This window comes from Sus scrofa, chromosome 2, assembly GCF_000003025.6.
Source record: "Sus scrofa isolate TJ Tabasco breed Duroc chromosome 2, Sscrofa11.1, whole genome shotgun sequence".
NCBI lineage: Eukaryota > Metazoa > Chordata > Mammalia > Artiodactyla > Suidae > Sus > Sus scrofa.
Window position 1 is genome coordinate 78,714,517 of NC_010444.4, and position 12,608 is coordinate 78,727,124.

Consider the following 12,608-nt stretch of genomic DNA (forward strand, 5'->3'; position numbering starts at 1 on the left):
CTCCTGCTGGGGAGCTGGCCAGCACTCCCGTGGGTGGCAGGGCCTGAGCCCCTCCCCAGCCCTGTGTTCCCCTCAGTCAGCATCCTGGGACTGAGTGCCCACCAAGTGCCCAGGCAGGGCCAGACCCAGGGCCACCCATGAAGCAGAGGCTAGCCTCCTTCCTAGGAGACAGGATGGCACTGAAGTAGTAACAGGTGCTGGGAGAAGATGACACAGGTAGTGAGTGACAGCACAGTGGGCTGGAGGGCCCGGTGGGCTGGAGGCACTGGAAGAGCAGGGCCTCCCGCTCGGTAGCATCACTGCTTCCCCATCACCTAGAGGGGCAGTAATGGCTGATTGAGCTGACACCCCGTCCAGCACGCCTAAGGCCCCAGGTCATCCTGGCCACCGCCTCCTCCCTCAGTCCCCACATCCCATTCTCATAGACTCTCTCTGGGATCCAGCCCCTTCCCTCAACCCCCCACGGCCTCAGAGCAGGTCCATGACACCCCCACCCAGGGCCCTGTGCCTGCTTCATCACGGTTTTCCCTGCTCCACTCTCACCCACAGGGCTTTTTCTGATCAGCATCTGGCCCTGCTCCTCCCTTGAGACTTGGAGAGTCCCTGTGCCACTGATGGTTCCCTGGACAAAGGTCCTGAGTCCCCCAGCCTGGCCTTCAAGCCCCTTACATCCATGGCCCTCACTCTGGCCCAGGCCCTGAGCTCTGCACAGTCCTACAATCCATGTGCATGTATTTGCCCCACCTGAAAGGCTCCCGGGACAGCCGCTGACGCTGCCCCCAGCCTGCCGAGCCAGCCCAGGTGCTGACAGGGAGCCTGCAGGAGTCCCAGGCTGGCAGAGTTGTTGCCGCCCTGCTATGGGCCTTGCCAGCTCTTTGTCCTCAGTGATGACAAGACATTTGGCCCAAGGCCGGAGTCTGTGAATGGTTTTTATCCCCCCTCCCAAACCAGACAGATGGGACTGCTCCTCAGGAGATGGGGCTGGGGCCAGTGGATGTAGGGGCCCAAGCACTGTCCTCCATCTGAGTGTCGGGCCCTGTCCCGAGGCTACATTCCCTTGGACACCCCCTCAGCAGGACTTTTCCTTTGCCTTCCTCCTGGAACACTCCTCTGGTCCTGATTCTTCCCAGCCAGGGCAGGGAGTCCTCACGTCCCCAGTGACCTGCCAGTTAGAGGAAGCATGTCATCCCTCCAGCTGGGACAAGCCTTCCTCCTGGGGTGGTAGGGGCTGGGCCTAGAAAGGGTGCCCACCCACAGGTGACCAGAGGGCAGGCTTTCTCAGAGTGAGTGCTCAGACCTCTGAGGGGTGCGGCCCTCTCTCCACTGCCTCCAGGGGGCATCCCTGATTTGCCAGGGTATGCGTCTCCCTTCTCTGCCCTGCAGTCTCAGTGGCTCATGGCCCACCCTCCTGAGGACACACAGCCCTCAGGACGCTCGTTAGTTGGGAGTCTGGGCAAATGAGATCCCTCCACATCCTTGAGCTGCAGGTAAGATGTGCCTGTTGCCTGCGGGTGATCTAGATGTCTGTCCTATAATCCTTGCAGATACCTGGATAATGTGGTCAATAAGCAGAGCGTCTCTCCTCCCATCCCCCACCTCCATGCCCTGCTGACCAGCGGGGACAAGCCTCCTGAAGAGGTGGACATCTTCGACCTCCTGAAGGTGTCGTATGAGGTCAGTGCACTCTGGTGCTGTTTGGCCAGACGGCTCCATGGGGTCACGTGGGTGTGGGTGGCCGAGGTGGATGGCTGTCTCTGCTTTATGGTTCTACTTTATCTCACTGAGTCACTCTGGCTGGTAGAAATTCAGCAGCCTGAGGGCCGAGGACATTGAACAGATGCGGTTTAAACAGCGGCTGAAAGTCATCCAGTCCTTGGAGGATACGGCCAAGAGGAGTGTGGTATGAATGGGCCTGGGCTCCCGTGGCCCCAGGCTGCGGGCTGGGGCTGGGGTGGGGGCGGCGACCCAAGTGGGCTGCTCCTGCCGCGCAGCTTTCCAATTTCCCCACGGGGTGGGATGCAGAGCCCCCTGGCATAGTCACATGGGAGTGAAGATGCAAGTTTGGGGCACTGGGGAGAGGCCTAGGCACTATTTTCTGCTCGTGGATTGATCACCGGGAAGCTTCTCTGATGCCCCAGCGCCTAAAGGCCAAGCCGAACCTGCTCTGGGTTCAGCTTTCTGGCCTGGCTTGGCCTCCGCCCCTGGGTAGCAACACTCAGCCAGCCAGCCCTCCATCCGCTCAGCCTGCTGACCTTTGCTGCGAGATTTTGTCTTCCCATCTCTGTAGGGAGAAGTTACTGGGAAGTTCTAGGCCACTTTCCACAGAGCTGGTGCCAGGGCCTTTCCAGGGATCCCAAGCGCATTCTCTAGGTCACTGCCCCTCACCCCATGTCCCTGACTGAGTACCCAGAACACAAAGCCCCAGCACTGGGTCCCCCAGGAAGGAGCTCAGGGAGTGTGAATTGAGTGGCAGGATGGGTGACGAGGAGTAAGCATGTAGACCACACCTTCTCTCCTGAATGGGTCACCCTGGCACCAGCTGGTGACACCAAGAGGGTGGTTCGTGTCTTGCCCTCATCCACACGGGGGTTCTCTCGGAACAGGAACTTGAGATTCCACTAGTTCATCCTCTTTTTCTCTCCTTCTAGGTCCGAGCTATACCTGGGGACATCGGTTTCTCAATTGAAGAGCTGGAGGACCTTTACATGGTGTTTAAGGTGACAGCCAAGAGCAAAGGCAGGACCACTACCCTGACCCGCTCCCCTAAGTGCATTTGCAGTGCAGCATTCTCCTGTCAGGAGAGAAGTAGACTTGAAAGCATTCTCAGATGCAGTCACCACAAGCCTCACATGGTAGAATTTAATCCTTTTTGAAGTTTAGGCAGAATACCTTTAAGTGGCAGAAAATCCACTCCGGTCAACTTATATGACAGACTGCATTGGCCTGTGTAACTGAAAAGTTAAGGCTGGATCCAGGTGTGCCAGCATCCTGTCAGGCTACCCCATCTCAGATATCACCTAGACTGCTCTTCCTATAGAGTGACAGGACTGTCGTCAGCAGCTCCGGGATCATCCTGTCCTCTCAGTAACCCCAGTGATAAGAGAATTTTTCTTTCCAAGTGGTCTTAGCAAAAAACCTAGGGTTGATTGTTGGACTGACTCAAGTTTGGTGCAATGGTGGTAGGAGGGTATTTGCTCCTGGAACCGAAACTGGGCCACGTGCCTACCCCCATGGCCATGGCTTGAGGGTGGGACACAAGGGGCTCTCCACTAAAAGTTCAGGTGCTGTTAACAGAAGAAGGGGAAAGGGTGTGGAGAGCAGGCAGGAACAATCACGTTTACGTTGCTTTTCTGCTCTTGTGGTTGGGTCCCGTGCGCCCCTCCAGCTGCCTCTGTTTTGGCCCCCAAGGTCACCACCTTGCTGTGGCCCTAGGGTCAGAGCAGCCCAGCCAGTGCTGCCTCTCACCCGCTGTGGCTGGCAGTCCTGGGGCTCTGTCTTGACTCTCACATCTGTAAACAAGGGGCTGATAGGACCAGAGCGGGAGGTTCTGTGAGACTCTGTGTCTGGCCCAGTGCTCACTATCTGGGATGCTGCAGACCTGGACAGAGGAGGAGCAGGAGCACCCCGACCAGCCTGGGGATCCTGAACACCCAGGGGCCAGGCCATCTCACCAGGCTGTGCCCCCTGCAGGCCAAGCACCTGGCGAGTCAGTACTGGGGGAGCAGCCGCCCTGCAGCTGTGCGTCGGGACCCCAGCCTGCCCTACCTGGAGCAGTACCGCATCGACGTGAACCAGTTCCAGGAACTCTTTGCCAGTCTGACGCCCTGGGCTTGTGGCTCCCACACACCCGTGCTGGCGGGACGCATGTTTCGGCTCCTGGATGAAAATAAGGACTCGCTGATCAACTTCAAGGAGTTCGTGACAGGGATGAGTGAGTGGCTCCAGGGCCTGCAGGGCCTGTCCATTCCCAACCCTTTGCTGAGAAAGCCTCCAGATGCCAGCCCTGGCCAGTCTTCCCACTGCAGCGAGCCCAGGGTAGCCTGGAGCCCTTGACCCTTGAGAAAGGGAGGACAGTTTTCCCACTGGAGACACACGGAGGTCCAGTGGGCGCCCTTCCTCTCATCCCCTCCCTCAGTCTGGGCTGCTTAAGGCCAGGTCTGCGGGTGCCAGAAGCAAAGGGCAAAGCTCAGGGGAAAGTGGGAGGCCTGGTGCTGGTCCCCAGGGGCCTTTCCAGGAGGGAGTCAGGCGGTGTGGAAGGCAGGTCCCACTGGAACCCACTGGAAGGGCACATATTTGAATGTGGCCTGGCCGTGGGACTCCTGTCCCCTCTGGCCAGCATGCCTCCCTGCTGGCCTTCCTCCACAGGTGGGATGTACCACGGAGACCTGACAGAGAAACTCAAGGTGCTCTACAAGCTGCACTTGCCTCCAGGTGAGGGCCTCCCCGCCGCCCCCAGGAAGGGCTTCTCACGCGTCCAGAGCTGGGGCTGGGGGGGTCCCGAGGCACAGGCCTCTGTGGGGTGCCGGGCTTCCTAGCAGCTGGGGTCCCAGTATAGCCCTGATGGAGGGCAAGGGGCAGGAGCTGGAGTGCCAGGGCTGAGGTCCAGCTCCACTGTGGGCTGAGAGCAGGGCCATGACCTGCGTGACCTGGGAGGTGATGTGCGGGGATCTCGGGGGTGGTGGGGGGGACTCCACCCAACGACCCAGACGGAGCACTAGAAATCCAGGAGGAGGGTCGCAGGAGTGGAGATTCAGGTTTGAAGCTAAGATCCCTTTTGTTCATTAGCTTGTCCTTAAGTCTCTCAAGGGTTCATGTTTATTACCAGGGGGGCCTAGAGGCACTGCCAAGGCCCGAGGGGTGGCCGGGGAGCCCTGCTGGGACACTGACAGGTCAGCAGCAGCTGGCCCCAAAGCAGACCAGGTCTCGTGCCTGGGCCGAGCTCGCCTTGATCAGCAGGGGCAGGGGCTCAGAGTTCTCCGTGCTGGGAGCAGGGCCTCATTTTCACTAGAGGGAGTTGACTGAGGCAGGTTAAAGTTTGGGCCCCAGGGGTTCTACTCTCAGGTAGAGCTACCGTAGGGCCCTGCTGTTGTGTGTGACATGCCGCCAGGGAGTCCTCCCAGAGGCTCTCACTTGATTGGCCCAGGGCAGGGCCCAGAGTGTAGTTTTAAAGCTCCCCACCGGACTGTTCTCTGCATCCAGAGCTGAAGAGCCCTGCTTCTGACACAGGTGTTGTCACTTGTGGCCACTTTTGCCTTATAACATGATGAGGAACAGTGGCCTCAGGGACACTTCCAAAAGAAAATTGGTACCAGCTACCTCTGATCCTGTCGAGAGAGAGGCCTGGGCTGGGCAGATCCCACTGGGCTGAGAGCCTGTGGACGAGGGCACATGGGGCCAGCTCGGCCACTCCCCAGCCACCTCTGCTGCCCTGCTTCAACTAGGGCTCCAGTGGCGGCCCCCACCTGGCCACCTCCTCACCTCACCCACTTCTTCCTCCTCCATACACCGGGGAGAATAAGCCCCCTGCACAGACCCATATGGATCCGAGACCCCAGAGACTACTTCATCACACAAAATGAGGCAGGCAGTATGTATAGAAATGCCCAAAATGTATAAAGTGAGAACACCCTGCGCCTGGCCAGTCCCTGCTCACGTGCCTGTGGGAACATAAAACATCCCGAAAGGGTCCTCTGGCCACGTCATCATCGGGGCGGGAGAAAGGATGGCTGTTCAACCCCCTTCCAGCTGCCCTGACTGGATTTTATTTGGGATAGGGATTATGTTTTCACTTGATCTTAGCCAAAAGGCCGAGAAGTGACTGTATTACGTTTTCAAACACAATGTACAAGTCAACCACAATCAGTCGTTGCTGTTACCACTGTGACCCACGCCACATCAGCCAGGCTGGAGCGGCGGGGCACGTGGTGGGGGGTCATGGAGAGACCTTTGTCCAGGACGCTCGAGGTTGGCTTTGGTGAGTCACGTTCCCTCCTGCCCTCCCTCCCCTTTCTCTCTGAGCACAGCCCTGAGCCCAGAGGAGGCCGAGTCAGCCCTGGAAGCGACCCATTATTTCACCGAGGACAGCTCCTCAGAAGGTGAGCACCTTGTGTGCCATTGGCCTCAGGCCCTGTGCCGAGCAGCCCCTCTGTGGGACCCATGCAGGTGGCCTGCGGCCCTCCCCTCCATGGGCTCGGGGAGTGTGCTGCGCCAAGGAGCTGCAGAGCGGGGGCAGCTGCCTCCCTCAGGCCGGGCCCCCTGAGGGTCTTCTCACTCCTGTTTCTCTTGTCTCTGCCTTCCTGGACCCTGGCTTCTCCCTCCCTCTGCCTCCGCTTCTCCTCCGCTGTCCCTTCCAGCATCTCCTCTGACCTCCGATCTGGATCTTTTCCTGCCCTGGGAGGCTCAAGGTCAGTGCCTCGGAGGCAGGGGCGCCCCCTTTGCCCTTGGCTTCCCCAGGGCCTTGGGCTGCATCTCCCAAACACTCAGGAAGTCTGGTGCCAGAGATGCCTCCTAGGTGGCTAAGTCCTGAGGAGAACCAGAGCCAGCCATGGACCAGGGAGGAGAGGGGTGGCTGCTATGCTTGTTGTGGGGCAGTAAATGAGGACACAGCACAGTGGCTGTTGCACAGGTACCAGGGTGTCACCTCCCCAGCCACATGCAAAAAATACTGTCATCATGATCATAGGAAAAACAAAATATTATCATCACCATGCTATCATGTAGAGGAGAGCGGTGGATGCTTTCCTTGGAAACATTTTCATGTTCCACTCAACTTTTTCATTGATTGCCTATTAGAAGTCATCCCTGTGCTACATATAAAGCCAGTTGGGAGGACTGGGTCCCGAGCAATGGGACGTCCTGGGCCTGGGATTTGGCAGTCAGGCTGGTGGTGTGCAATGCACCTAGAAAACTGTCCAAAACTCCACCCTGTAATTTTTCATGGGGGATGGATAATAACACACCAGAGATAACACACACCCAAAAGGGAAATTAAAAGCAGTGTGTATCAAGATGCCCAAAACAATCCTGTTGACAGTGTCAGAGGCTTACTTGACTATGAAGCTTGAGGACCTTGGTTTCAACTATGCAAACTAAAGAAGCAGGTGTATCTTCTGTTAAACCTGGTACCTGAGCAGGTCAGGGATGCTTTAGGCTTGTCCCAGCTGCTTCCAGGAGAGCCCTGTCCCCAGACCTCACATAGCCTCCAGGCAGCAGTCTGTTCCCTGGGAGAAGCCTGAGCCCAGGGCACTGCGCCCTCCCCAACAGCACATAGCCAGGGAGGACCGTTTAGAGCTGGGACACTGCCATCCCATCCCAGGACACTGCCTGCCTGAGATTTCCCCGCCAGCCGCACTCCCTTAGAGAGCAGGTCTGGGAGAGCTGAGCAGCCTGCTCCCTTCAAGTTCATGGTCACCGTAGGGAGCACAGTAAAGTGCAGACTCCAGCAAATATGTCACTTTAAGAAATAGTACTGGTGTTCCCTGGTGGCCTAGCGGCTAAGGATGTGGTGTCACTGCTGTGGCATGGGTTCAGTCCCTGGCCTGGGAACTTCCGCCTGCCACAGGCATAGCCCCCAAAAAAGAGAGAAATATGAAAAAAAGAAGAAATACAATTCAGAGCGCATGATTCACATACATGAAAATTCGCATCGGTTATGGCAGTTGCAGGCTGAATGGGTAGTTAGGACTCCCCTGAGTTTGACCTTTATCCGCAGAAACTAGAAATCATTGGGCTTGGACTTTTTGCCATGACCTGCTTCATCGCTTACTTAAGAACTGTGTGGTATGAGTTGTATTCTTTTGAAAGAGAGGATGTGAAGGTTCGGTGGCTCTCCGCTGCGGGGCCGAGAAGAAGCAGAGCGCAGGACCCACTGGCGCAGGGTGGGGTCCACTCCCGCAGGAGAGCACGGACTAGACCGCTGCTCACAAACCTCCGTGGTCTGGAGTCGGAAAGAATATTCTTGTTCTTTTTATTTATCCCATTGTTCAGAAGCACTACAGCAGGATGAGCGAGAGGGAGCTAGAAATGAGGACGTCCAAGAAAAAAGAGGTATGTTGAGGCCACTCTCTGCCCATGCTGGTGGAGGCCCAGGGTGGGTGGCGTCTAGTCGCCCTGTCCCTGTGGAAGAGCCCCATTCCCCGGGGAGTTGGCAAGCTCACGCCTGAACCACGGCTCTCCCTGAGGTGAATGCCAGGCCCATCAGCCGCCCAGCTCTCATCGGCCCCAGGCCTGAATCTCTGGCAGCTGCAAACAACCCCAGCCATCACCCCCTCCCTGTGGGCACCTGCTTCCTGCCAGAACTCCTCTAGGTGCCCAGTCAGCCTCTCCTCATGCCACCCCGTCTCCAGCCTCCACCTGGTTCTGTCACCATCTTGAGGAAGACAGATCAGACCATCCGCACCAGCTTAGCTCAAGCCTGCTTCAGCAGAACTTGGGAGACCTGTGAATGTCCTGAGCTGTTTTCCTGTCACCACCTCGCAAATGCCAGGGTGTCTTGTTATAGGGCCCAGCTAACTCCATGCCAGACAATACTTAAAGCCACCTGTCCCCACTACCAGCCCCCAGCCCTCTTTCTCTCATTTGACAGACAGAGATTAATCTTTTTCTCCCAACTCACAGAGGAGAAGGGGACCAGCCCTCCCGACTATCGACACTACCTTCGAATGTGGGCCAAGGAGAAAGAGGTCCAGAAGGAGACGATTAAGGATCTTCCCAAGATGAACCAGGTAGGCCCAACAAGAACATGTTTCTAGAACATTCTCACCAACGCTGGGCCCTCCCACCCAGTGCCATCTGGCACATAGGAATTCCCCTGCCTATCTCTAGAACCACTAGTCACATGGCAGTCAGGGACTAATCTGGAACGGCAGGGGGGGTTGCTTCTCTCCTCCAGTGATAACTTGCTTCGATTTAATCAGTATTCATGAACCAGAGAAGCATAGGGGAAAGTTAGCCTCCATCTCGAAGACTCATGCTACCATTTATGAGGCGGCGTCCAGTACCTGCTCCCTCCCAGGCCCGGCTCAGAGCTGTGCACACACAGGCCCACTCAGCCCACCACCCACCCCTCATTTGCTGGTCTGCGGGTCGGGAGTGTGGCATCTTGCTGAGAGTCTTACAGCCGGGACCACAGACATCTAGCCAGAGGCAGGTGTTGCGCTGCAGCCTGACCGCGGCTTGCTCTGCCCAGAGAGGGGCCTGCAGGCTGGGTGCTCTCTCACCCTCAGGCCTGAAAAACGGGGTGCCCTGTGGAGAGAGGTTCCAGCCCATTCTCAGGCCAGGAGATGGGCAGTTTCAGAACCTGACCTCAACCAACACAGGCTCCTCACCTTGTCATCAGTCTCTAAAGAGCTTCCTAAATGGCAGAGTTGAAGATATAAAAAACTCACAGTGATTCTAACCCAGTCAAGACGTCCTTGTAGTCACTGGGCTTGGGAAGTTAGGATAGAAGTAGGTCTTTTTTCTGCTAACAGAATGGACCTAGACACAGAGAGACTCAAAATCTTTCTGTACTGAAAGGCAGCTGGAAAAGAAAGCCCTTTTCCTCTCTGCGCCGCAGTGTCCTGATCTGTGAAATGGGCCTGTGAAGACACAGGTGTGTGGGGACAGCTAGCGAGATGACACCCGCACCCCAGCCAGAATGGCCAGTGTTGTGAGTCTGGCTGTCTTGGGGCAGCCGGACCCCATCTTTTACTACCTCCCTGCCCTTTTTCTGTTTTTCCCCTAAAAAAGGAGCAGTTCATTGAGCTGTGCAAGACACTTTACAACATGTTCAGTGAAGACCCCATGGAGCAGGACTTGTACCACGCCATCGCCACGGTGGCCAGCCTGCTGCTCCGCATCGGGGAGGTGGGGAAGAGGTTTTCCGCACGGCCAGGCAGGAAGCCCAGGGACATCGCCCCTGAGGAGGACGAGCTGCCAGCCCCAGACCTCCCTCAGAACCCGGCCCGGGAGCTTCAGCCGCCTGCTGCAGGGGACCCCCAGGCCAAAGCGGGTGGAGACACCCACCCTGGGAAAGCCCCGCAGGAGAGCCAGGTGGTGGGCGAAGGGGGCGGCGGTGAGGGCCAGGGCTCCCCCTCCCAGCCTCTGTCGGACGATGAAACCAAAGATGACCTGTCCATGTCCTCCTACTCGGTGGTCAGCACGGGCTCCCTGCAGTGTGAGGACCTGGCTGACGACACAGTGCTGGTGGGCGGGGAGGCCCGCAGCCCCGTGACCACCCCCCACTGTGGGGGCACCGTGGACACAGACTGGAGCATCTCCTTCGAGCAGATCCTGGCCTCCATCCTGACGGAGTCTGTGCTGGTGAACTTCCTTGAGAAGAAGGTAGACATTGGACTCAAGATCAAGGACCAAAAGAAAGTGGAGAGACAGTTTAGCACCTCCAGTGACCATGAGCAGTCTGCAGCTTTGGGCTGAGGGCTCCAGGGCCTGGGGGCGGGCCTCTCCGCCTCCCTTTCCATTTGCTCCTTAAGGACACATCCCTCCAGCTCTCCCCAGAAGCCGTGAGTTGTAAATGGAAAAAAGGCTGAACAACCGCACTCGGGGCCCGGGCAGAGACTCCCCAGCCCCTCGTCCTGCCTTGGGCCTGCTGGACCCTGTGTAGTGTCAGGGGCTGTCTGATCTGCCCTCACTTGCCCTGCGCTGTGGCCAGGCCACACCCTGTCCTCCACCTCTTTTCCTGCAGCTGTGTGCTCTGGAGGCCCTCCTGCCACTTGGCACCAGGTGGGTGGGGAGGTGGGTGAACACATGTCCATTGGGCACCAAAGTGGTGGGCACTTGGAGATGCCCTCCCGGAGCCCCTGAGCCGGAGCTCCTGGCTGGGGGACACAGGCAGAAAGCATCTGCTGCACCAGGGTGGGTGCCTCCTGCGCAGGCGTTAGTCTAAATTCTCTTTCAGCTCATCATCCTCACCGTTAACCTTAAAAGCATATCCCTCAGGTCCTGATGTATTTCCTTGTATTCATTTGAGTCACTAAAAATCACACTGTGCTTAAGGCCTTAATAAATCCCTGAAAGATCTAAAAACCACATCGTGTAGAGAGAATTAATGTGGCCCTTGACCACTGCCTCCTGGCTTTTCCCCAGGCTGGTATGGGGTCCAGGCCATGTTCCAGAGTTTCCAGACACTTAGTCCCCACAGGGAGTTTAAGACCCCCAGGGAAGATGGGCAGGTGGAAGCTGCTGATGCAGGCTGGGCAGAGTCTGCACAGACCTCTGCCAGCAGAGGAGGCCCCGAGCTCTGCAGGTGTGAACAGCCTGAGTCCACCCGAAAAAGGTGTGTGCTCGGGTCCTTGGGTTCAGGAAGCAGACTGCAGGGACACAGGCACCACCTGAGCCCCCAGCTTTGCAGCAGGAGCTGATCATCTGTATCCAGTATTTTCCCCCAACACAGGGTTGTTCTTATTTCTCCTGAAAGATACAGCTCTGTGGCTATTTGCTTTTTTTAAATTTGATAGCTTTATTGAGACAAAACTTACATTGCATTACCATAAAATTTGCTTGTTTTAGGTTACAGTTCAATGATTTTTAGTAAACCTACAGAGTTGTGCAACCATCACCGCAGTTCAACTTTAGAATATTTCCATACCCCAGAAAGACCTCTCCTGCCCATTTGCTGCCAATCTGTGTACCCTCCCCCAGCTCCCGGCAACCACTAATCTATTTTCTCTTTAGTTTTTATGGATGGTTCTTAAAATAACAATCTCCATGGAGTTTTCTGTGGCACAGCAGGTTAAGGATGTGGCGTTGTCACTGCAGAAGCTCGGGTCACTGCTGTGGTGCGGGTTCAATCCCTAGCCTGGGAAGTTACACATGCTGCAGGTGCAGCCAAAAAAAATTAAAAAATAAAAATCTCCATGATTTTACCTGGTTCACAGCTGCTGAGTTATTTCTCAATAAATGAAGCAAAACAACATCAGGGAAACCGAACAACTGTTTTCTTAACAACAGAAAGTCAGTCATGTAATTTCCTCTCTAATGTTTACACAAACTGACTACATGCTTTGTAATAAATTAATTTCAGAGGATTTATTGCCAGAAAGACTGTTCTCGGCCATAATGAAATTAAGTAAAGATATTTAAGAATTCCACACATTTGGCAATTCAAAGTCAAATCGACTGTAATCAATTAAAAAGATTTAAATAACTTGGAATTTGGATGTTTTACATACCCTGTCAAAGTATAAATTTGAGAATACGCCAAAGAAATTAAATAGAATATGAAAAAGGACCCTGGCCTTTTTATGTGATAAAAAGAATGTACAGGAGTTCCCGTCGTGGCGCAGTGGTTAACGAATCCGACTAGGAACCATGAGGTTGCGGGTTCGGTCCCTGCCCTTGCTCAGTGGGTTAACGATCCGGCGTTGCCGTGAGCTGTGGTGTAGGTTGCAGACGCGGCTCTGATCCTGCGTTGCTGTGGATCTGGCGTAGGCCGGAGGCTACAGCTCCGATTCGACCCCTAGCCTGGGAACCTCCATATGCCGCGGGAGCGGCCCAAGAAATAGCAAAAAAGACAAAAAAAAAAAAAAAAAAAAAGAATGTACAGATGTGTACAGTAGTACTTTTATCTGTTAATCCTCTAACCTGGCATGTAGTCTAAATGTTTAACA

The 12,608-nt window shown here is 55.8% G+C and overlaps 1 protein-coding gene across 2 annotated transcripts in view; it reads left to right on the forward strand.

Annotated features, from left to right (window-relative positions):
• The window catches only part of TBC1D9B (TBC1 domain family member 9B), a 50,525-nt gene extending 38,650 nt beyond the window's left edge, over positions 1-11,875 (forward strand). Inside the window, exons 13-22 of one of the 2 annotated variants that reach the window (XM_003123648.4) lie at positions 1,545-1,674; positions 1,802-1,900; positions 2,649-2,717; positions 3,691-3,931; positions 4,366-4,431; positions 6,024-6,095; positions 6,354-6,404; positions 7,987-8,046; positions 8,617-8,723; positions 9,730-11,875. In XM_003123648.4, the coding sequence (XP_003123696.1) occupies positions 1,545-1,674; positions 1,802-1,900; positions 2,649-2,717; positions 3,691-3,931; positions 4,366-4,431; positions 6,024-6,095; positions 6,354-6,404; positions 7,987-8,046; positions 8,617-8,723; positions 9,730-10,416 (1,582 nt within the window). In that variant the 3' untranslated portion in view covers positions 10,417-11,875. The remainder of the gene's footprint in view (positions 1-1,544; positions 1,675-1,801; positions 1,901-2,648; positions 2,718-3,690; positions 3,932-4,365; positions 4,432-6,023; positions 6,096-6,353; positions 6,405-7,986; positions 8,047-8,616; positions 8,724-9,729) is intronic. The other variant, XM_003123647.4, reaches the window with a different exon arrangement.